Below are 19886 nucleotides of genomic sequence, written 5' to 3' on the forward strand. Positions count from 1 at the left end.
CACATCTATTGGTTGCCTCCCACATGGGGGATTGAACCTCAGACCCTTCGATCCGTGGGCCAATGCTCTAACCACTGAGCAACTGCCCAGGGCTGATGCCTGACTTCTTTCCCAAGCATGAGGCAGAGCCTTCTCTGTGCTGCCCGTTAGCATTTACCCATTAGTGGGCTGGGGAAAGGGCTCAAAAATAAGACAGTGAGACACACCTTTCTGAGTTTACAATTTGCCTAGTCCTGGCCGCAGTATCTTCCCTTCTTTCTGTACTTGATCATTAAAGTAAAGAACCAAACATTTCGACAGTCATTCTTTCAACAGACATTTATGGAGCATCTACTATTTGCCAGTCATTATGCCAAGCACCATGTGAGCCTCAACTTTCTCATCAATAAATCAAAGAATTGTGCTTCTTAATAGAGAAATGATGGGCATCTTGAGCGAAATAATTATTTGTGCAGGTCTGTCCCCTGCTTTCTCAACAACAGGTACCTATCTGGTAATTGGGACAATCCGATTGAGGCAGGATAGTAAGAAGCCAAGAAAATTCCCTGGCAAGTGGAATGGGGAAACACAAGTAGATGAACGAACTGGCTGACCAATTTACAGCCAGGAAAAGCCCAGGTGTCCAGCCACACGCAAAACTGGTGCCAGACCTCGCCCCCAGGGTGGCCTTTCCTCCCCTGGCATATGGCTGGCCATGCAGGTCAGACCCCTGACCTTTCCTCCCTGGCGATAACATCTAGGCCTCAGCTGTATTTCAGCTCCAGGCCCAGAAAAGCAGCAAAAGCAGGCAAGTGACACCAGGACCAGCTGTGATGAATAATGGCCCCTGCCTTGGTGAGGACCAATCAGTGGAGACCGGGACCTGAAAGGATAACCCGGAAGAGCTGGTGAATATTCGCTTGAGATCCGCCCCTAAGACCGCCCCGAAGTTCCCAGCTTTCAAACCCTCACGACTAAGGACCCAGCACATCTCTCCCTCCTGAGAGCAACTTGAGCCTTTCCCTCCCCTCTTGTTCCCCCACAGACAAGCACCTCTAAACTCTAAGGGCCGGACCTATGAGACTTGCAACTAGGAGAGCAATGGGCAGCAGCAGCTCTTCCCTGATAACCCCCTGAACCTGTCCCCGAGGCCCCCTTTTCTGACTCTCCAGTGAGCTGACAACAGCCCCGCCTTGACTCACTTCTTTTCTTTTTATGGGGGGGTGGGGGGGGCGCGGTTAACTTCTTTTCCATCACGTTTCTAGAGAGCCAAGCGGCCCAGCCTAGCCTCCCTCCTGCTGCTGCTTCTATTCTAAGCCCTCCCTGTTTCACTGACCCCGGCATTAATAAACGTGCTCGCAGAATCACCGGGACTCATGTTGTGAAACTGTCCCTGCAGCAGGTCAAGAACCCGCCTGCTTCAGGTCCAGAGGCAGACCCGCTCCCGCCCTGACCTGTAACAGGATGACGCCATCGCACATTTCCAGATGCCCCCTAGGGGGCACTTTCATCCTCCATGGAGAAACACCCCCCAAGCTCACCCTCCAGGATTCCAGGTGCAGGGAAAGGGGAGGCCCTGTGACTGGCAGGTTCAGGATGACGCCAGAGGCCCAAGATGCGGAAGGTCTGGACCACATTTCTGGGGAACAGAGCCTTACACTGGCCCCGGGATGAGCTCGGCAGCAATCCCGGGGCTATCGGTTACTCTCCATGCAGCCAAGACAAACCCAGGAACTTCAGGTTTCCGTCCCCAGCGGAGCCTGGGGTCCTGGGGAGGGAGGAATGGTGGAGCCCTCGTAACGCCAGCCCTCGGGGTGCGAAGGGTTACAGCAGCCCCCATCGCCACTAGAGGGGCCGGAGCAGCCCCGCTCGGCGACCTCGCGGTCACGTGAGAGCGAGGGCGGGACTAAGCGAGGGGTCGGCCAATAGGCTGTGCTTTCGGTGGGCGTGATAGCCAATAGGAGCAGGGAGAGGAGTCCCGGACTAGGAAGAAACAGCGGCCGGGAGGGGGCTGCGGGGACCATGGGCCTCCTGACCATCCTGAAGAAGATGAAGCAGAAAGAGCGGGAGCTGCGGCTGCTCATGCTGTATCCTCCCGGAAGCCGGAGCCGCCAGGGTAGCGGGCCCGGCCGGGCGGGCGGTGCTGGGCGCCCCCTACCGGGCGCGGGGTGCCAACTGCCCCTTGTGCGTCACGCACGTGGGTCCTACCAATCACTCGGCGGGGGGGCCGGGGGAGGCCGGACCAGCGGCTCGGGGCGAGCAGGCTCCGTTCCCAGGGCCAAAGCTGGGGGTCTTGGGGCGCAGCGGCCGGACAGGTGTCCCAGTGTAGGGGGAGGGGCCCGGGTGTGACTCGGCCGCCGCCACCCTTCGGTCTGGCCCAGCGGGGGCCGCTGTCCTCGGCTCGGCCCTCCTACCCCCGCCCGAGGGGTGAGGCCGCGGCCCCGCCCTCAAGATCGGAATCCCGGGGTCGCCCCGCCCTCAGCTCCTTGGAGCAGCGGGTGTCGCCTCCGCGAGGGTCCTTTCGCGGGTGGGTCGAGCTGTCCAGCCTCTGCTGCCCACGGCCCGTCGATGTCAGTGGACCCCGAGGGCCCCATCGACCTTCCGAGTCCCATTAACAGGCATCTGCGCTCTTCGCCCTACTCGGCCCCAGGCCCCATGCGGGGCGACTCTGAGAGCAAGGAGCTGGGCTGCCCTCACCCCGACTCCGCTAGCTACCTACGCAAATAACTCGAAAATAATATTCACAGCATGTCTGTTTTAAAGAACCTTGAGAAAGACACAGAATTCACTCATGCACTAAGTATTGAGCACCTACTGTGTGCTAGGCACTGTCCTAGGGGCTGGGGTAAAACAGCAAAATAAACAACTCCGACCTTCATGGCCAGTCTATAATGCTGGAGGGAGGACGGTGTTAATAACGTCAATGAGGAAATGTTTAGTATGGATGGAGAAGGAAGGCCGCATGGAGAAAGCGAAGACAGGGAGGGGAGGGTGGAACCGTGCAGACATCTGGGGACATTCTTTAAAGCAGAGGGACAGCAGTGCAAACTCCTCCCAGGAGGAGCCGGGATGGATTCTTCAGGGACTGACCTTGGCGAGAGCAGTTGCAGGGACGAAGTTGGAGCAAAAGCCTCGTGGGTTCCAGAAAGAGCAGAAGAGAAGTTGGAGGTGAGAATGCAAAGGTTTTGAGAGTTGCTGTTCAGGGAGGGACATAAAGGGATGCGGGAGCTCAAGGGCCTGGAGGTGCTGGAGCTGGGGGGCTGCAGCAGCATCACGGACACTGGCCTGCTGCTCATCGCCTGGGGCCTGAAATTTAATTTTTTTTTAAAAAAGGAGGATGTTTGCTTCTTCTAAGGTGGCAGAGGTGCCAAAGAGTTTGTCCGCTGAGGGAAATGATCCAGTGGAGAAGGAAATGTGGGTGATGAAGTTGGGGGGTGGGGAGGTGAGGGGATCATCAGTGGCCAATTATCAGGGGCTAAGGCTGGGTCTCGGGGGAGGTGCTCTGTCACCCCCATGTCACTGGCTTGAGTCACTTGCTAGGTCAGGTGAGCAGAAAGGCTGCTGAGTCCAGGGCCTGGGCCCCCGTCCCAGCTGCAGGCCCCGTCAGTGTGAGGAGAGGAGGGTGGTTCTCTCCTACAAAAGCCTTGAGACCCTCCAGAGGCCTTCCCTGGCGCCTGCGCTGCAGGAAGTCCTCTGAGGGCGCGCTCCAGCACCTCTTCCGTGTATCCCTTGTGTCTTTCTAACACTCGCCAGGACCTGACAGAACTTCCTCATTGGTTTACACTCTATCGCTGTCTCCACACAAGACCTTACTTAAGCTGCACTAGGGCGGACGTTGACTCCAGGGGCCCCCCAGCACCGGAAGGGGGCCTGGCACTTAGTGGGTATTCAGCAAATATGGAGCTCATTGAGGAGCCGTTGGTCAGAAGATAAGAGTCTTGTTTCTTGATATTTTAATGTTTATTGTGGGTCGGTTATGTGCTCAAGGGATTTTGATACGTGGTGGGAAATGACTTGTCCCATGAGAGAGGGGCACTGTCACCGAGTCACCACCCTGCAGAGAAGGGGTTTCTCCTTAACCGGGTGCGCCCCAGCGGCCTGGACAACGCCGGCAAAACAACTATCCTCAAGAAGTTCAATGGAGAAGACATCGACACCATCTCCCCGACCCTAGGCTTCAACATCAAGACCCTGGAGCACCGAGGGTGAGCGGGGTCCCTGCAGGCGGGCCAGCCCAGAGCAAGGCGGGGAGGGTGGGGAAGGGGCCAGGCTGACCCTCCAGGCACCCGCTCCCTGCCTAGATTCAAGCTGAACATCTGGGATGTTGGCGGCCAGAAGTCCCTGCGGTCCTACTGGCGGAACTACTTTGAGAGCACGGACGGCCTCATCTGGGTGGTGGACAGCGCCGACCGCCAGCGCATGCAGGACTGCCAGCGGGAGCTCCAGAGCCTGTTGGTGGAGGAGGTGGGCAGGGGGCCTGGCTGAGCGGGAAGGAGGGGTGGGGAGCGGGGCTTGCACCTGCATCCAGGCCCCAGTGCCTTGTGCACGTACAGGGACGTGTGGACAGCCGATCCCCTGAGCCCGTGCCCCATGGGCCACAGGTAGTTCATGCTATGGGCCGAGCCCCGAGTTCACACGCCTGTGATGTCACTGCTTCAGCACACTGAGCTTCAGTTTCCCCACCTCCAACCCAGCTTCAGGGAGGATGACTGCAGGCCAGTGTGTGAAGCTTTGGGAAGCAGCGGAGCCTGGCTCAGGAGTTAGCCTCTTTGCTGTGTGACCTCAGGCAAGGCCCTTAACCTCTCTGAACCTTCACTTCCTCATCTCGAAGGTGGGCATTATAATTGGAGTGATCTTATAATTTGTTGTCTGGGCCAAAACACTTTAAAAAGTAAAATTTTAGATTTACAGAAAAATTGCAAAGATAATGAAGAGAGACTATCCTGCTTCCCCATGTTGATATCTTCCATAATCACTGTATGTCAAAACTGAGAGATTAACCCTGGGAAGTTACTCTTGAAGAACTACAGCTTTTATTTGGATTTCACCAGTTTTCCCCCTGATGCCCTTTTTCTGTTCCAGGATTTGATCTAGTAAACTGCACTCCATTTAGATGAAACAGGGACACTTTTGAGAGGGAAAGAGGGAGTTAATGATGAGGAGACAACAGGCATGAACGGGGCTGTCCTGGGCACACAGGGACACATGGTCACCTGGCATAACAGTAGCTGCCTCCCAGGGTGTCGAGCAGGTCCAGTGAGATAAATGCCCAGCCCGAGCTAGATCCCTGCACATGGAGCAGCTCCCAGGACTGAGCACATGGAAGGAATAACTGGACTTGGAGGCAGAGCGGCCTGGCAGGGCCGTGGGGCAGTGGAAGGGCTCCATGAACGTGCAAGAGGGAAAGGCCCTTCCCAGCAGACCCTGGCCTTTATTTTACACATCAGCTCATCAGGTGGAGCATTCGAGACCACAACGGTCTCTTGGATCATGTTATCCATCACCCCCTGCCCATTTATGGAAGAGGAAACTGAGGCATGGAGGGAAAGGTGCCCACTGGGTGGTTATTGGACTAGAACCAGGGCCCTGGCCCAGCCCAGGGCTCCATCACCCCATGAGCGCCCGGCCTCAAAGGCAGTGTCCACACTGCCTACCCCACTCCCACCACCACGCTGCATTGCCCTGGTTTTCCAGGTTGGTCTCCGACTCCAGATGCTCAGGGCAATTAGATGAGGAGCCGGGCTGCTCTCTGAGCCCCGTCCCCCCGTTTGTCTCCCCAGCGCCTGGCTGGAGCCACCCTCCTCATCTTTGCTAACAAGCAGGACCTGCCTGGAGCACTATCGTCTAACGCCATTCGCGAGGTGAGTTCAGGCCCTGGCGCAGGCCCATGGAGGGAAAGAGGCACGTGTTTGTTAATTTATTTTATTTATTTTAAAAAAATATATTTTTTATTGATTTCAGAGAGGAAGAGAGAGATAGAAATATCAATGATGAGAGGGAATCATTGATCGGTTGCCTCCCGCACGCCTCCTACTGGGGACCAAGCTCGAAACCTGGGCATGTGCCCTTGACCGGAATCGAACCCGGGACCCTTGAGTCCGCAGGCCGACGCTCTACACACTGAGCCAGACTGGCTAGGGCTGTTAATTTATTTTAAAAGCATTGTGAGCCCCGCTGTGTGGCAGGACCTCTTCGGGGCCCTGGAGATTCCGTGATCAGTAAGAGTAGTGGCCTCACAGGCTGGAGGCGGGCAGACTGCAAATAGGTGATTCCACAGGATAAAGTAGCCAAGTCGTGAGTGCTTTCTGTGTGCTGGGCTCTTTGCCTGGTTCAGTCATTCAGGTCCCACAACCACCTCATGAAGTAGGAGCTGTTATCATTCTGCAGATGGTGAAGCCGGCTTAGCGAGGTCAGGTAACTCGCCCAAGGTCACACAGCCAACAAGCCAGGGTTTAAACGCAGGCCTATCTGACCCCAGAGTCTTAACCTTTACTCTGGAGCTTCAGCACCAGAATGAGAAAGAGTGGGGCCCTGGCCGGTTTGGCTCAGTGGATAGAGCGTCAGCCTTCGGACTCAAGGGTCACAGGTTCGATTCCGGTCAAGGGCATGTACCTTGGTTGCGGGCACATCCCCAGTAGGGAGTGTGCGGGAGGCAGCTCATCGATGTTTCTAACTCTCTGTCCCTCTCTCTTCCTCTCTAAAAAATCAATAAAATATATTTTTTTAAAAAGAAAGAAAGAAAGAGTGGGGTTAGAACCTTGGTTCTGCCCCTTACTGGCTGTGTGACCTTAGACAGGTTGCTTAACCTCTCAGCTGTGGTTTCTTCCTTGGTCAGTGGCCAGCACAGGCGCTGGCTAGTGTGGCCTTGGGAGGAGTGGATGAGAGGACATTGTGGGGCCCACAGCACAAGGCCCGGACCCTAACAGACGCCTGTGTTGCTGTTTTCTTCCTAAGGGGTAGCGCTGGCCTGACAATGTGCAGAGAGCCCGGTGTGGGGGATCTTCACTGGGGAGCAGGGGAACTTCCCAGGGCAGGACCTGGAGACAGCACCCGTTTCCCCTGGGCCAGGAGAGGGGCGGAGCTGCGGGCGGGCTGGGCGCTTCCCGGGCCCCACCAGCACTTCCTCCCTTTCAGGCCCTGGAGCTGGACTCCATCCGAAGCCACCACTGGTGCATCCAGGGCTGCAGCGCCGTCACAGGGGATAACCTGCTGCCCGGCATCGACTGGCTCCTAGATGACATTTCCAGCCGCATCTTCACAGCCGACTGAGCCGCTCCAGATGCCCCCACCTCGCAGTCCGGGCCCCCTGTACCCCCGACCCTCACCAAGCACCACCCATGGGAGGATGGGAATCAGCCAGCCCAACTAACACTCCACGCCCCCTCCGTAACCTGCTGCTGCTGCCCACTGCTGCTCCATGGCCAGCCCAGATCCCATGGCGGGTGGGCTGCTGCCCTGGCTGTCACCCTGGCTCATGACCCGGCCCACCTGCAGCTGCCAGACCAAGAGACAAGGGCTGAGGCTGGGAGGGGGCTACCTCTGCTGCTATCGAGACTATGGGCCTCGTCCTTGCTCAGCTGTGAGAATAAACTGTTCCTTGTCCTGAGTCATTTGCTAATTCAACAGCTTTAGAGACCACCTAGGGCCCACAGTCCAGCGGGGGACAAAGGGACAGATCACTTCAGTCAGAGGGTTAACTGATGCTGTGTGTAAGGGATGTGCAGAGTATAGAAGCATAGGACCGGGCTGCAGTTATTGCCATTTGGAAGAGTCCAGGCAGGCTTCCCAGAGGAGGTGACATTAAAGCTGGGAGTAAAGGATGAGTAGGAGTTTTCTGGATAGAGGAAAGCGAAGGACAGTTTAACAGAGCGACTGCTACCCTCAGAGGTATGGATTAGAAAAAGGGTACACATACACCCCTACATCAGGACTCAGCTTCTTGAATGGAACACGGACTGAATTTCAGCTCCCAACTTCCTGCAGCAGCCAGGAACCCACATGCAGTGGACAGCCTGCAGGCTGTACAAGGCAGCACAGGTTCAAGCAGAGGAAATCACATGACAGGAATAAAGAGCAAGGGCTCTTGGGAAATAGGGAGTGGTGAGGACACAAGCGGGAGGAGCTAACCAAGAGCAGAGCATGGAAGGGGCCTTCCTGAAGGCTCTAGGCCAGTGGTTCTCAACCTTCTGGCCCTTTAAATACAGTTCCTCATGTGACCCAACCATAAAATTATTTTCGTTGCTACTTCATAACTGTAATGTTGGTACTGTTATGAATCATCATGTAAATATCTGATATGCAGGATGGTCTTAGGCGACCCCTGTGAAAGGGTCGTTCGACCGCCAAAGGGGTCGCGACCCACAGGTTGAGAACCACTGCCCTAGGGCACTCTCTGAAGCAGGGCTGGTCTGAGGAAGATGGGAACAAGGGCGCCCAGGATGGCAGGACAGACGGATATTCCACAGGGACCGGTGCTGTGGTCTCAGCAGTGGCTGCTGACCCTGCAGGCTTCTGTCCGAAGACCCGCACTTACTGTCACGTTGGAGAATGGCCTGAGGAGTACAGACTCTCAGTATTCCATTGGCAGTGTGCGGGAACGCGCCTCCCGGAGGCTACAGGACTTGCTCAGAGCCACCCAGCGAGGAAGGGGGGGAGCTGAGACTTGGACCCAGCACACTTAGCCCTATAACTGTTCTCAGTGTTTGTCTCTGCTTAAAATGCAAACTGCAGGGAGAGGGTCTAATGAGAGCAGGGCAGTTCTGCCAAGGGAAAGGAGGAGGAGACACTGGATTTCCTCCTGAATTAGCTCTGGGAGCCCTTCCTGGAGGGGTAGAAACCTGTGCAAAATCTGGGCTCTGTTAGGGTGAAAGAAGGGAGGTGGGAGGTGGGTGGACACCCTTAGAACATCAACTGTCCTTCAGGGTGGAACATGACAACCGCCTGCCCTGTCCTCTCTGCAAGACAGACACCATGGCCATCACACTCCCAAATCTTGCGCTGAGCGAACGTATCCAGGCTCCGGCGCCAAACCCCAGCTGTGCTACTCACTGGAAGATGCTGAGCAAATCACCCAGCCTACCTGGGCCTCAATTTCCCCAGCTACGAAAAGAAAATGGTGCCGACCTCCTAGGGTTGTGATGAGGACCAGAGGGGTGGGCGTCTCGTGTCTTAAGCACGGTATAAAGCTAGCTATACTTATCATATGAGCCAGTAGGAGCGCAAACAGACCCAAGCAATGTGAACTCAGCCATCCACTGGTCGGGGTGAGTCACCCGTGTTCAAGTCCTCCTGGGGGCCCTGAGTCAGCAGCATCCTTGATTTAAAGAGTGAATTACGCACGTCAGGAAAATAACGAGGCTATTATACTCCTCACAAAGGCCTATGGACGGGGAGTTGGAGCTGTGGCCGAAAGGCTGCATCACATGGTCAAGCAGGGCGAATGTGGGGAGCAGCTCCCCGCAGCTGCACGCTGGCGGCGCTTCCCTCTCCCTACCTCCTTCGAAGGCTCTTCTGTTTGCTTCTCCCAATAACAGAGCCGGTGGAGTTTGGTGATCTGGAGAAGGCCAGAGACTACGCTGATCTAGATAGGAAAGGCTTTGAAAGGGGCAGGAAGAAAGCAAGCAGAAAGGGGAGCATTGGGAGCTACTGGGTCAGGAGGGGAGGTAATGATGGGTGAGAAGGAGACTTGGAGACACAGCCCTGCCCAGAAAGATCTGGAGAGCAGCAGCCATGTCTAAAGGGGTCTTTAGAGGAACCCCATCCCAGCCAACTCCCCAACCCCTCCTAGATGAACTACCTCATTTCTGAGTTTCCAAGAGTCTGATTTGGGATTTTGCTGTGTGTTTCTTTCTAGAAACAGCGTCCACACATCTGAGTTCTCGTAACAAGAGATGCACGTTTAAGCGCTTCACCCATAGTCAGGGTCCGTGACGGCCTGCCCCGGAGCAGAGCACACCTGCCTTTCGTCGGAAGGACATTTCTTGGGAGGATACTGGGGACTCACGGCTTCCTGATGGAGACTGGGTGTCCAGGCTTGGAAAACAGACGGCTTCAGAGGCTGGGCAGCCAGTCCACAGCCAACACTGTACTCCAGGGACACCTTGGTCTCCTTGCCAGGCACTGCGCCCTCTGTCCTTCACTCGAGATTCAAGGTCTCAGGAGAGAGTCCCTCACCCCCACCTGGGACCTGGGGCAAGAAAAGGAGGTGACACCTTTAGATTCTGGAGCAGGAGGCTGAAGGGCTACACATACTACAGAGCTACCTCCAAAATGATACTAACAGGAAGGGAGGAAAGAAACACCCACAGTGTCTATTATCAATATCCCCATTCTAGGGATGAGAAACTGAGGCTCAAGTCGTTATGGGAAAGTCGTACAACTCGTAAGAAGCGTAACTTCAGCGCCCTTGACACCAACGTGCTTCTCCGGAGTTCTTTTTGCGCCCCCCATCCTTCCAGAAAACATGAACTAGGGAATCCCAGGGAGGGAGACAGGAAAATAATTGAGCTATGTCCGGCACATATAGGACACGATAAAAACTGGGCGAATGGATGCAAGGGGATTGGGAAGCAGCGGAGAAGCCGTGTGGGGATGTGCGATGAGGGTCACTCTCGGATGGGTGGACACCTCCCCATCCTTAGCCTCAGATCACCCAGTTTACGCTTTGCCAACGACCAGACCTTTTTAGACGCTCCCTTGGCCGCGCGCCCGGCCGCGAACGGCGCCGTCACTTGCGACCAGCTCCCTGGGCGGGAGGATGCTGGGCGCAGGCCCGCGAGAGGCTGCGTCTGGCAGCGGCTGACCCGGAGGGGCGGGGGCGGCGGCGGCTCGCCCCGGCTGGGCTGCCATGTCCCGCCGAGCGAAGGACGACTTCCTGCGGCACTACACCGTCTCCGACCCCCGGACGCACCCCAAGGGCTACACGGAGTATAAAGTGACCGCGCAGGTGAGGCGGGGCCAGGGGCACCTGACCCTCTCAACGGGAGAGGGGCCGTGCTGGACCTTAAGGCAGGTCGCGGCTGCAGGCTCCTTTTGGAGGACAGAAATAGGCGTCCCCTTTAAGCGGAGGTGTAGGTGCGAGTCTTCTGGGGCCTCTGCCGCCGTCAGGGGGCGGAGCCAGGGGAAGGCGCTGTTCTCTTAAAGGGGCGTGGACTGCAGTTCCTGGACCTGAGCGTTGGGGTGCCCACGCCCCAAGTGTGGTGTCTGGGCATCAGGCTGTGAATTTCTTTAAATTAATATGAACGCTCTGGCTCCACCCAAATATTAGTTAGTTCTCCAATCTCTCAAAGTAAGTTTTGTTTTTTGGTTTGTTGGATATTTACATAAAAGCCCTCTAAAGAGTTTATTTTAAAAATATTATTAAAAAAAAACTTGTCTATGACTTTAAAAATTCATAGAGTTCACCCGGCTGGTGTGGCTCAGTGATTGAGCCTCGATCCATGAACCAGGAGGTCAGGGTTCGATTCCTAGTCAGGGCACATGCCCAGGTGGTGGGCTTGATCCCCAGTAGGGGGCGTGCAGGAGGCAGCCCATCCATGATTCTCTCTCATCATGGATGTCTCTCTCCCTCTCCCTTCTTCTGAAATCAATTTAAAAAAACACATTAGTTTTTTTAGAAAGGAGCAGCCATTGAATACATAAATAAGTGGAACAACAAATTGATGTTTCTCCCCCCTTTCTCTCTCTAAAATCAATAAATGTAAATTTTTAAAAATAAAGTGATTGTTCCATTTTATACTCCCATTCTTGCCAGCACTTGCTATCATCAGCATCTTTAATTTTAGCCATTCTTGGTGGGTGTGGAATATCTCACTGGAGTATTAATTTGCATTTCTCTGATTAGAAATGATGTTGAGTGTATTTTCATTATCTTATTGGCACCCTGGCCAGTGTGGCTCAGTGGTAGAGTGTCAGCCCACGCACCAACGGGTCTCACGTTTGATTCCCTGTATGTACCTGGATTGCAGGTCGGTCCCAGGCCCCAGTCAGGCCACGTGCAGAAGGCAACCAATTGATATGTCTCTCTCACATCAATGTTTCTCTCTCTCTCTCTCTCTCTCTCTCTCTCTCTCTCTCTGTCTCCACCCTCCCTCCCTTCCACTCTCTCTAAAAATCAATGGGAAAAATATCCTTGGGTAAGGATTAACAAAAGACAACAACATCACAACATAATCTTATGGGCCACTCATATGTCTTTTTCTGAGGGATGTGTCCATTCAAGTATTCCGCCCATTCTGCCTGATTTTTGAAGTTGGGTTGTTTGTCTTATCTTTTTGTAGTTCTTTGTATTCCGGATATGAGTCCTTTGTTAGGTACATATTCCTCAATGGTTTTTAAAACAAGCTTCTTCTACTTTGAAAACTGTCAAGTACTCCAAGCTGTAGGATGTTATTTTCAAATTATTACGAAGGAAACAGTGAATTGGAGTCTTCTTACTACCTCAGGCTTGTCTGCTCGACCAGGGGTCACAACCCAGTGATGGTTTGTCTTTGCCCAGGAGTGTCCATCCACAGAGGCTCCCTCCTTTAGGAAGGAGTGTCCTGGGACAGAACCCCACTTTTTAGAGAAGCTGCAGGGACTTGGCCCTTTGAAGGAACTGACATAAAAGTCGGGCTGAGGATGCAGGAGCCTGGAGCGGCCTTTAGGGATCCTCTCATTTGACAGATGAAGAAACCGAGGAGCATGATAGAAAACTGCCCCAGGTTACATGCAAAGCCTGAAAGCCAGGTCACCTGGATACCAGTGGCCAGTGGCCACTGACTGCCCCTCGAAGGGGAGCTGGGAGGTACCCGGGGCACCCTAGGATTTCACAGGGTGATGGGATGGCAGATGCCAGTCTCTGGTCTCACCTGGTTCTTGCCTTTCTTCCTCAGTTCACCTCCAAGAGGGACCCAGAGGATGTCAAAGAGGTGAGGCTCCTGGGAGGAAGGGGGCCCATTCCCCCATTCCAGATCTGCAAACGGCCAAGGAGCAGCAGCTGGCAACTCTGTGCGGAGACCAGCCCCCTTGACCCTGGGCCAGGCGGGGTGGGGGTGGGGAAGGCCTCTTCCCACGTTGCTGGGCCAGTCAGGTCCCTGTTCCTCTTAGGTGGTCGTCTGGAAGCGGTACAGCGACTTCCGCAAGCTGCACGGAGACCTGGCCTACACCCACCGCAACCTCTTCCGCCGCCTGGAGGAGTTCCCTGCCTTCCCGCGGGCCCAGGTGTTTGGTGAGTGGCTCTAGGCATTCAGGCCGAAGATGGTCGAAGAGTTGGGCACAGGGGGCCTCTGCTGGCGGGGGCTGGAGAGACAGGGCTGGCACTCCCTGCGGAGACATTCCAGGGGCTGGGAGGGCCCTGGGAGCTGGCCTGTGACAGATGGAGCCTCGCCCTGATTGTATCAGACGCTTTAACATTCCTGTCCTCATTAGCACCCTTTTCAAGATGAGGCAACTGAGGCTCAGGGACATGAAGGGGCCGGGCCTGTAAGTGACAGAACCAGAATTCCTACCCACAAACCCGGGTTCCCAGTAGACCTGCCCTGTCCGAAAACAGTCGCCATGAGCCACACGTGTCCGGGCAGCACTAGAGATATGATGGGCTGTTTGGGTCACATACACAGGCGGGAATGTAAACTATCACAACAATTTCTGTATTGACTATATGTTCACATGAGGATGATTTGAATATACTGAGTTGAATAGAAAAATATTACAATTAATCTGTTTCTTTTTAATTTTTTAAAAATATTTTTTTTTATTGATTTCAGAGAGGAAGGGAGAGGGGGAGAGAGATAGAAACATCAATGATGAGAGAGAATTATTAATCGACTGCCTCCTGCACACCCTGTACTGGGGATTGAGCCCACAACCTGGGCGTGTGCCCCCGCCCGGAATAGAACCTGGTACCCCTCAGTCCACAGGCGGACGCTCTATCCACTGAGCCAAACTGGCTAGGGCTCTTTTTACTTTTTTTAAATGTGGCTACTAGAAAATTGTAAAATATAATAAGTTACATATTATATTTCTGTTGGATGGGGCTGATCTGCACTTGGTTCTCTAGAATCACATGAGATGTTTTCTGCAGCAAGGTTCTGCTGGCAGGCTGTGCCAGGCAGTGGGGAGAGCAGCAGGGCAGCATGGTATCTAGGCTAGAGTTAGACAGCTACGTAGAACAGAGCAGCAAAACTGTAATAAAAGGAGGCTACTTGCCCTAACTGGTTTGGCTCAGTGGGTAGAGTGTCAGCCTGTGGACTGAAGGGTGCCAGGTTCGATTCCGGTCAAGGGCATGTACCTTGGTTGCGGGCACATCCCCAGTAGGGAGTGTGCAGGAGGCAGCTGATCGATGTTTCTCTCTCATCGATGTTTCTAACTCTCTATCCCTCTCCCTTCCTCTCTGTAAAAAATCAATAAAATATATATATTTTTAAAAGGGGGCTACTTGCTGTGTGACCTTGGGCAAGTGTCTTCCCCTCTCTGACCTTGCTTTGCTCCTCATTACATCAAAGCCATCTGAAATTATTTGGCTTCTTGTTGGTTGCTTGCCTCCCCCTGTCTAGGATGTGATATCTATGAGAGCAGAGAGCTTGCTTCTCTCTCATTCACCTTATGAACCTAGCACATAGTAGGTGTTCAGTACGCACCTGGTAAATGGATGAACAGGGGGATCGGTCCCTTCTTTCAAGTGCCCCCCACCCTGGAGGAGTCGGGGAAGATTGCTGGGAGAATGGGGAGCTCAGATGGGCTGTTCAGATCCTCAGGCAGAACCGGAAGTGGCCTGGGGGCCACAGGCCCTGTGAGTCACTGCTTCTCTTCCTGCTCCTTCTCTTGGGGGCTGCAGGCAGGTTCGAAGCCTCTGTGATTGAGGAGCGGCGAAAAGGGGCTGAGGACTTGCTTCGCTTCACTGTGCATATCCCCGCGCTCAACAACAGCCCCCAACTCAAGGAGTTCTTCCGGGTATGTGGACCTGCTTGACCCCTCCCCAGCACCTGGAACCCTTCCTGCTCACCGGACTGCGCCCTGTGACTCCTCCCGGCTGGTCTCTCTCCTGCAGGGTGGGGAGGTGACACGGCCCTCCCAGGTGTCCAGGGACCTGCACATCCTGCCACCCCCTCTGATCCCCACACCGCCTCCTGAGGAGCTCCAACCACCACCTGATGAGTCCTGGTTACCCCAGCCACTCCCCACAGAGAAGAGGGGCCTTGAGGAGTTGGAGGTGCCAGGTAGTTAGGGGTGGGGGAGGGAGCCAAGGCTGGTGGGTCCAGAGTGGGGCGGGGGCCCACTCCCTCCTCAGGGATCTTAGTGAAAAGCCTGGGGTGTGTTCCATCTCTTTTACCACTAACCCGCCGGGAGCTCTGCACAGGGCACCTAGGCTGTAGTTTCTTAATCTGTAAAATGGGCACAAACACTAAGAATGGGCTTGTTTACAATCAGGGTTGCTGCTAGGATTCAGTGAAATAGCTCCATTCTGAAAGCTGTGAAGGCATAAGGGCAGACATAAATGTCCCCCATGATCTATTCCTCAGCGGACCCCCTGCCATCCAGCCCAGCCCAGGAGGCCCTGGATCTTCTCTTTAACTGTGGGAGCACCGAGGAGGCGTCTAGTTCCCCTGCCCGAGGCCCCCTCACTGAGGCCGAGCTTGCCCTCTTCGACCCCTTCTCCAAGGAAGGTAACAGCTGGGACAATCAGAGGGAGGGCTGGGCAGAAGGTGCTCAGAGGAAGGGAGGCAGGCAGTGCCACCAGGTAGGCTGTGGTGCCCGTGTAAGTCTGAGAAAGGTGCCCTCTGTGGGCAAATGGCAGCCTCCAGGAGAATTAGAAGCAGGCCCCATCGCCCTGTGCCAGGACGTGGCAAGCTGGATGCCCTTGTGCAGTGAGCAACCATGGAGGAATGAAATAAGCCACTTCCCAGGGGGGATCTTCTCCCTGCAGAAGCTCTGGAGGGAGCAGGGGCCACCCTGCTTTGGGCTGGCTCAGGGTCTGGCTGGAGACCCTGAAGTCAGGAGAGGCCTATTGGTCAAGGCGGGTGAGGCCTGGGCTCAGGGAGCAGCAGGGGAGGGCCCTGGAGAAGCTGTTGGCCTGTGGGGGCACCAAGATGGAAGGGGCCCCATGGAGGTCCAGGTCCTGAGCTCCTGGCACTGAGATCGGGGGACCCAACAGTCCTGGACTCTGCGACCCCAGATCTCTCCATGGTGAATTCTCTGCGTTTATGCTGCTCCTGCAGCTGCTGTGTTGAAGGGGCTGGTCTCACCTAGGGATCATCATGAATCCGTTTCATTTGGATTCCTCAACAGCCTTTAAGCCCATTTTATTGGCTTCTCTTATTCTTCCTTTGTGACCTCCTGGCAGATCCTTAGTTTTTGGATCAGTTTCAGACATTTGAGCTCTCTCACCCTCAGGTCTGGTCCAAACCGGGACCTTGGTCTCTCATCCGGTTTTCACCCTCACCCCCTCGACCCTGCTCAGTCCTGACTGGTGGCCTGGTCCCTGGTCCTGGTGACCAGGCCCTTGGTGGCCATGGGTATGAGGGTCCTTTTGCTCCTCTAATTTGCTCCCTCCCCTTCCTGCTCCGGCCCCTCCAGGGTTGGGGAGGAAGAAGGAATTGGGGGGACAAGGCAGGAGTGGTGTCACTGGGACTGATGTGCCGGCTCTGAGGGGCAGGTGTCCAAATACTCTGCCTTGCCCCAGCCTGGGCTGCCCGGTGGCCAGATGCCTAGACAGGAGCCCTATTAAGAGTCCTCCAAGCCAAAACCGGTTTGGCTCAGTGGATAGAGTGTCGGCCTGCGGACTGAAAGGTCCCAGGTTCGATTCCGGTCAAGGGCATGTACCTGGGTTGCAGGCACATCCCCAGTAGGAGATGTGCAAGAGGCAGCTGATCAATATTTCTCTCTCATCGATGTTTCTAACTCTCTCTCTCCCTTCCTCTCTGTAAAAATCAATAAAAATATGTTTTTTTTAAAAAAAAAAGAGTCCTCCAAGGTGGCTCCCGTGAGACATCCCCTCAGCCTGTGGGAGAACTCACAAACCCTGACCCCCAAAGCCAGCAACTAAACTTTGCTCAGATGCTGCCTCATCTTCTCGCCCTACTCTTGTGGGCCTCTGAGCATCGGAAGCTCCAGACGAGAGTGGCACTGTCTCTCTTCATCTCACACCAAACTCCCGAACTCAAGTGTTAAGGCACCCCAAGAACTCTTCTGCCTTCTCTCCATTAGGGACTCAGGGAGGGCTGCAGGCACAGCTGGGAAGTGAGATGGCATCTTCCCTTCCTGCAGGAAGCCCTGGGCTGCTCATGGGGTCACTTGGATGGGGTTGGAGAGATACCCACACTTCCCTCTCTGGGCCAGCGGTGTGCCATGGTGCTTCTTGCTCCTGCACCTTGCCTTCAAAGGTCTTTTCATCACAGATTCACCAGATCTCTAGTCTCTTTTTGTATCGGCTACAAAGGGGATGTTCACCCACCTCTCTGCCAGTCCTGGGGGATATATGAGCGTTCTCTCTGTAATGTGAGGATACCTACTACCCAGTGTCTTCGCATGTGGGGCCTCAACAAGAGCCCTAAGCCCGACCAGCATGGCTCAGCAGTTAAGCATCAACCTATGAACCAGGAGGTCAAGGTTCGATTCCTGGTCAGGGCACATGCCCAGATTGTGGGCTTGATCCCCAGTAGGGAGCATGAAGGAGGCATCTGATAATGATTTTTCTCTCATCATTGATGTTTCTGTCTCTCTCTCCCTCTCCCTTCCTCTCTGAAATCAATAAAAATGTTTTTTTTAAATAAAGCCCTAAGTTTCCAAGGCTTGTAGTATTTCTACCCTTGGCCTGGCGTAGTTGGCCTAGCATCCTTCAATTAAACTTTATTGAGGGAATTCTTGGATTGATAGATCAACTATAGCCAGGAGGAACATAAGACTAGTGGCCCAGAGCTTGCAAAAAAAAGTTAATGTGTACTTTAAAGAAAGAATTAGGAAGGTAGGCTGTTTTTACAAAAGCATATGAACTCCACCAGTCAAATAGATCATGGCTACCTTTCTATGCACAGTGGCTTCGGAATTGCTCAGGCACTGCTTCTCCCCACCTGGGCCAGGTTGGTCCCCTAACGGGAAGAGAGGTCTGGGGATGGGCAGCAGGCCCTGGGAAAGGGACGGCCAGTGTAGCCTGAGTCCTCCATATCTGATTGCAGAAGGAGCAGGCCCCAGTCCTACCCACATAGGTGAGCTGACAGCAATGGAGGCAGAGTCTGAGAGGCTGGACCAGGAAGCCTGGGAGCCTGGAGGACAGGAGGAGGAAGAGGACAAGGAAGGAGGGCCCACCCCTGCCTATGTGAGCCAAGCCACCGAGCTCATCACCCAGGCCCTGCGGGATGAGAAGGCAGGCGCCTACGCTGCAGCTCTGCAGGGCTACCGGGACGGCGTGCACATCCTGCTTCAGGGAGTTCCCGGTGAGTAGGACTGGAGAGAGGAGGGTCAGACCTGGGGTCCCAGATGGTGCAGTGAAGGGAAGGGAAAGTGAAGAACAAGCAAGTCAAGGATGAGAATTGCTCCTTACCGACCAGCTGTAAAGCCTTGGGCAGTTTCTCTCCCTCTTGTGGCTTCAGTTTTCTTGTTTATAAAATGGGAAGATAGATCTGATCCCCAGGGAAGGGGAAAGACACATGCTTTGTGAACTATAAGGGTCTAGACAGGGGTTCTGAACCCAGTAGCTCAGTTGAGCCATCTCTCTCCACAGGTGACCCATCGCCTGCCCGGCGGGAAGGAGTGAAGAAGAAGGCAGCCGAGTACCTAAAGCGGGCAGAGGAAATCCTGCACCGGCACCTGTCCAAAGTCCCACCCTGAGCGGGAGCGGACCCTTCCCCAGGACTCCAGCACTGCCAGCCACCCCCTTCTCCTCTCCCTGGAGCCTGCCCTATCTCCTGGTCTTGTAACTCGAGAGACCATTTCTGTATGTAACTGGACCAAGAATGAGAAAAATAATGACTTCTCAGTTCCCTGACCACACCCGCCAGCATGGAATCAGGGACTCACACTTTTGATCCTGCCTATGTTGATGTGTGGGCAGTAGCTCTAAACTTTGTTTATCCTTCTAGAACTGGGGTCTGCAAACTGCGGCTTGCAGCCAAATCTGGCCCACCACCTTTTTATTTGTAAAGCCTGTGAGCTAGAATGGTTTTTACATTTTTTAAATAGTTGAAAAAAATCAAAAGAATAATGTTCTGTGACAGGTGAAAATGAAGCTTAAGTATCTAAAAATACAATTTTATTGGACTACAACCAGGTTCATCCATTTAGTATTGTCCATGGCTGCTTTCTCACTACCCCAGAAGGGTTGCCTGGTAGCAGAGGTATGTAGTTGCCACCGGAAGTCCCAAAACATTTACTCTCTGGCCCTTTGCAGAAAATTTGCTGACCCTGGATCTACAAAAAGGGGAGAATAGTCTCCAGGGAAACGGGGGAGCATGACAGTAAGGCTGACGGGGCCAGGTTATTGGTCGACGGGATCGGTTGATAGAGAGGAACCAGAGGCGGGGTTATCCATTTTGCAGAAGCAGGTCTCCACAGCCAAACGAGGACCCTGACGTGCGCAGGATCCTGGGGAGGCGTGGCTCTGCTCCTGCTCGCCCGCTGCAAAGCGATTGGTTGTGGGAGGGAACTACAAGCCGGTGCATCATGGGAGTGGCTCGGGCTGTGCGCGGCGCATTATGGGGGCATTTGCGGTCCTGAGCGTGCGGCGCTGAACTACAGCGCAGTGCATCTCGGGAGGCCCGCTCCAAGCTTTGTGGGAAGCAACTGACTTGGTGAGAGGAGGGCGGTTGCAGACGCCGGCGGGGACGTTTACACCCCGCCCAGTCTTCTCCGATCCTCCGTCGGTCTCGGCGTGCCCCCCACTTCCTGCAGGATGGGGCGAGGGGCCGCCACTGTCCTCGGGATGCTGAGCGCCC

At 54.6% G+C, this 19886-nt stretch overlaps 2 protein-coding genes across 4 annotated transcripts; both read left to right on the plus strand.

The window, feature by feature from the left end:
• Positions 1-1912: 1912 nt before the first annotated feature.
• Positions 1913-7585, plus strand: ARL2 (ADP ribosylation factor like GTPase 2). 2 transcript variants are annotated; one of them, XM_006104333.2, is made up of 5 exons: positions 1913-2066; positions 4074-4184; positions 4281-4443; positions 5760-5840; positions 7114-7585. In XM_006104333.2, exons 1-5 carry the CDS (start codon positions 2002-2004, stop codon positions 7246-7248), a joined length of 555 nt encoding a protein of 184 aa, XP_006104395.1. In that variant the 5' UTR covers positions 1913-2001; the 3' UTR covers positions 7249-7585. The 2 variants fall into 2 exon arrangements, with proteins under 2 accessions (XP_006104395.1, XP_023601397.1); XM_023745629.1 differs by having other exon boundaries at positions 1939-2095; positions 4040-4184.
• Positions 7586-10713: 3128 nt separating this feature from the next.
• Positions 10714-19218, plus strand: SNX15 (sorting nexin 15). 2 transcript variants are annotated; one of them, XM_006104335.3, is made up of 8 exons: positions 10718-10924; positions 12852-12887; positions 13066-13186; positions 14795-14910; positions 15008-15176; positions 15480-15623; positions 18132-18389; positions 18677-19218. In XM_006104335.3, exons 1-8 carry the CDS (start codon positions 10826-10828, stop codon positions 18781-18783), a joined length of 1050 nt encoding a protein of 349 aa, XP_006104397.1. In that variant the 5' UTR covers positions 10718-10825; the 3' UTR covers positions 18784-19218. The 2 variants fall into 2 exon arrangements, with proteins under 2 accessions (XP_023601396.1, XP_006104397.1); XM_023745628.1 differs by lacking the exon at positions 15480-15623 and having other exon boundaries at positions 10714-10924.
• The last annotated feature ends 668 nt before the right edge of the window (positions 19219-19886 follow it).

This window comes from Myotis lucifugus, unplaced genomic scaffold, assembly GCF_000147115.1.
Source record: "Myotis lucifugus unplaced genomic scaffold, Myoluc2.0 scaffold_562, whole genome shotgun sequence".
Taxonomy (NCBI): Eukaryota; Metazoa; Chordata; class Mammalia; order Chiroptera; family Vespertilionidae; genus Myotis; species Myotis lucifugus.

Excerpts from the sequence above, each read along its gene's own strand:
- ARL2 (XM_023745629.1), top strand. The coding sequence starts at position 2,002 with ATGGGCCTCCTGACCATCCTGAAGAAGATGAAGCAGAAAGAGCGGGAG. Across the intron at positions 4,185-4,280 it reads AAGACCCTGGAGCACCGAGG|ATTCAAGCTGAACATCTGGG; the intron begins GTGAGCGGGGTC and ends CTCCCTGCCTAG. Across the intron at positions 5,841-7,113 it reads CGTCTAACGCCATTCGCGAG|GCCCTGGAGCTGGACTCCAT; the intron begins GTGAGTTCAGGC and ends CCTCCCTTTCAG.
- SNX15 (XM_006104335.3), top strand. The coding sequence starts at position 10,826 with ATGTCCCGCCGAGCGAAGGACGACTTCCTGCGGCACTACACCGTCTCC. Across the intron at positions 12,888-13,065 it reads ACCCAGAGGATGTCAAAGAG|GTGGTCGTCTGGAAGCGGTA; the intron begins GTGAGGCTCCTG and ends TGTTCCTCTTAG. Across the intron at positions 15,624-18,131 it reads CGACCCCTTCTCCAAGGAAG|AAGGAGCAGGCCCCAGTCCT; the intron begins GTAACAGCTGGG and ends ATCTGATTGCAG.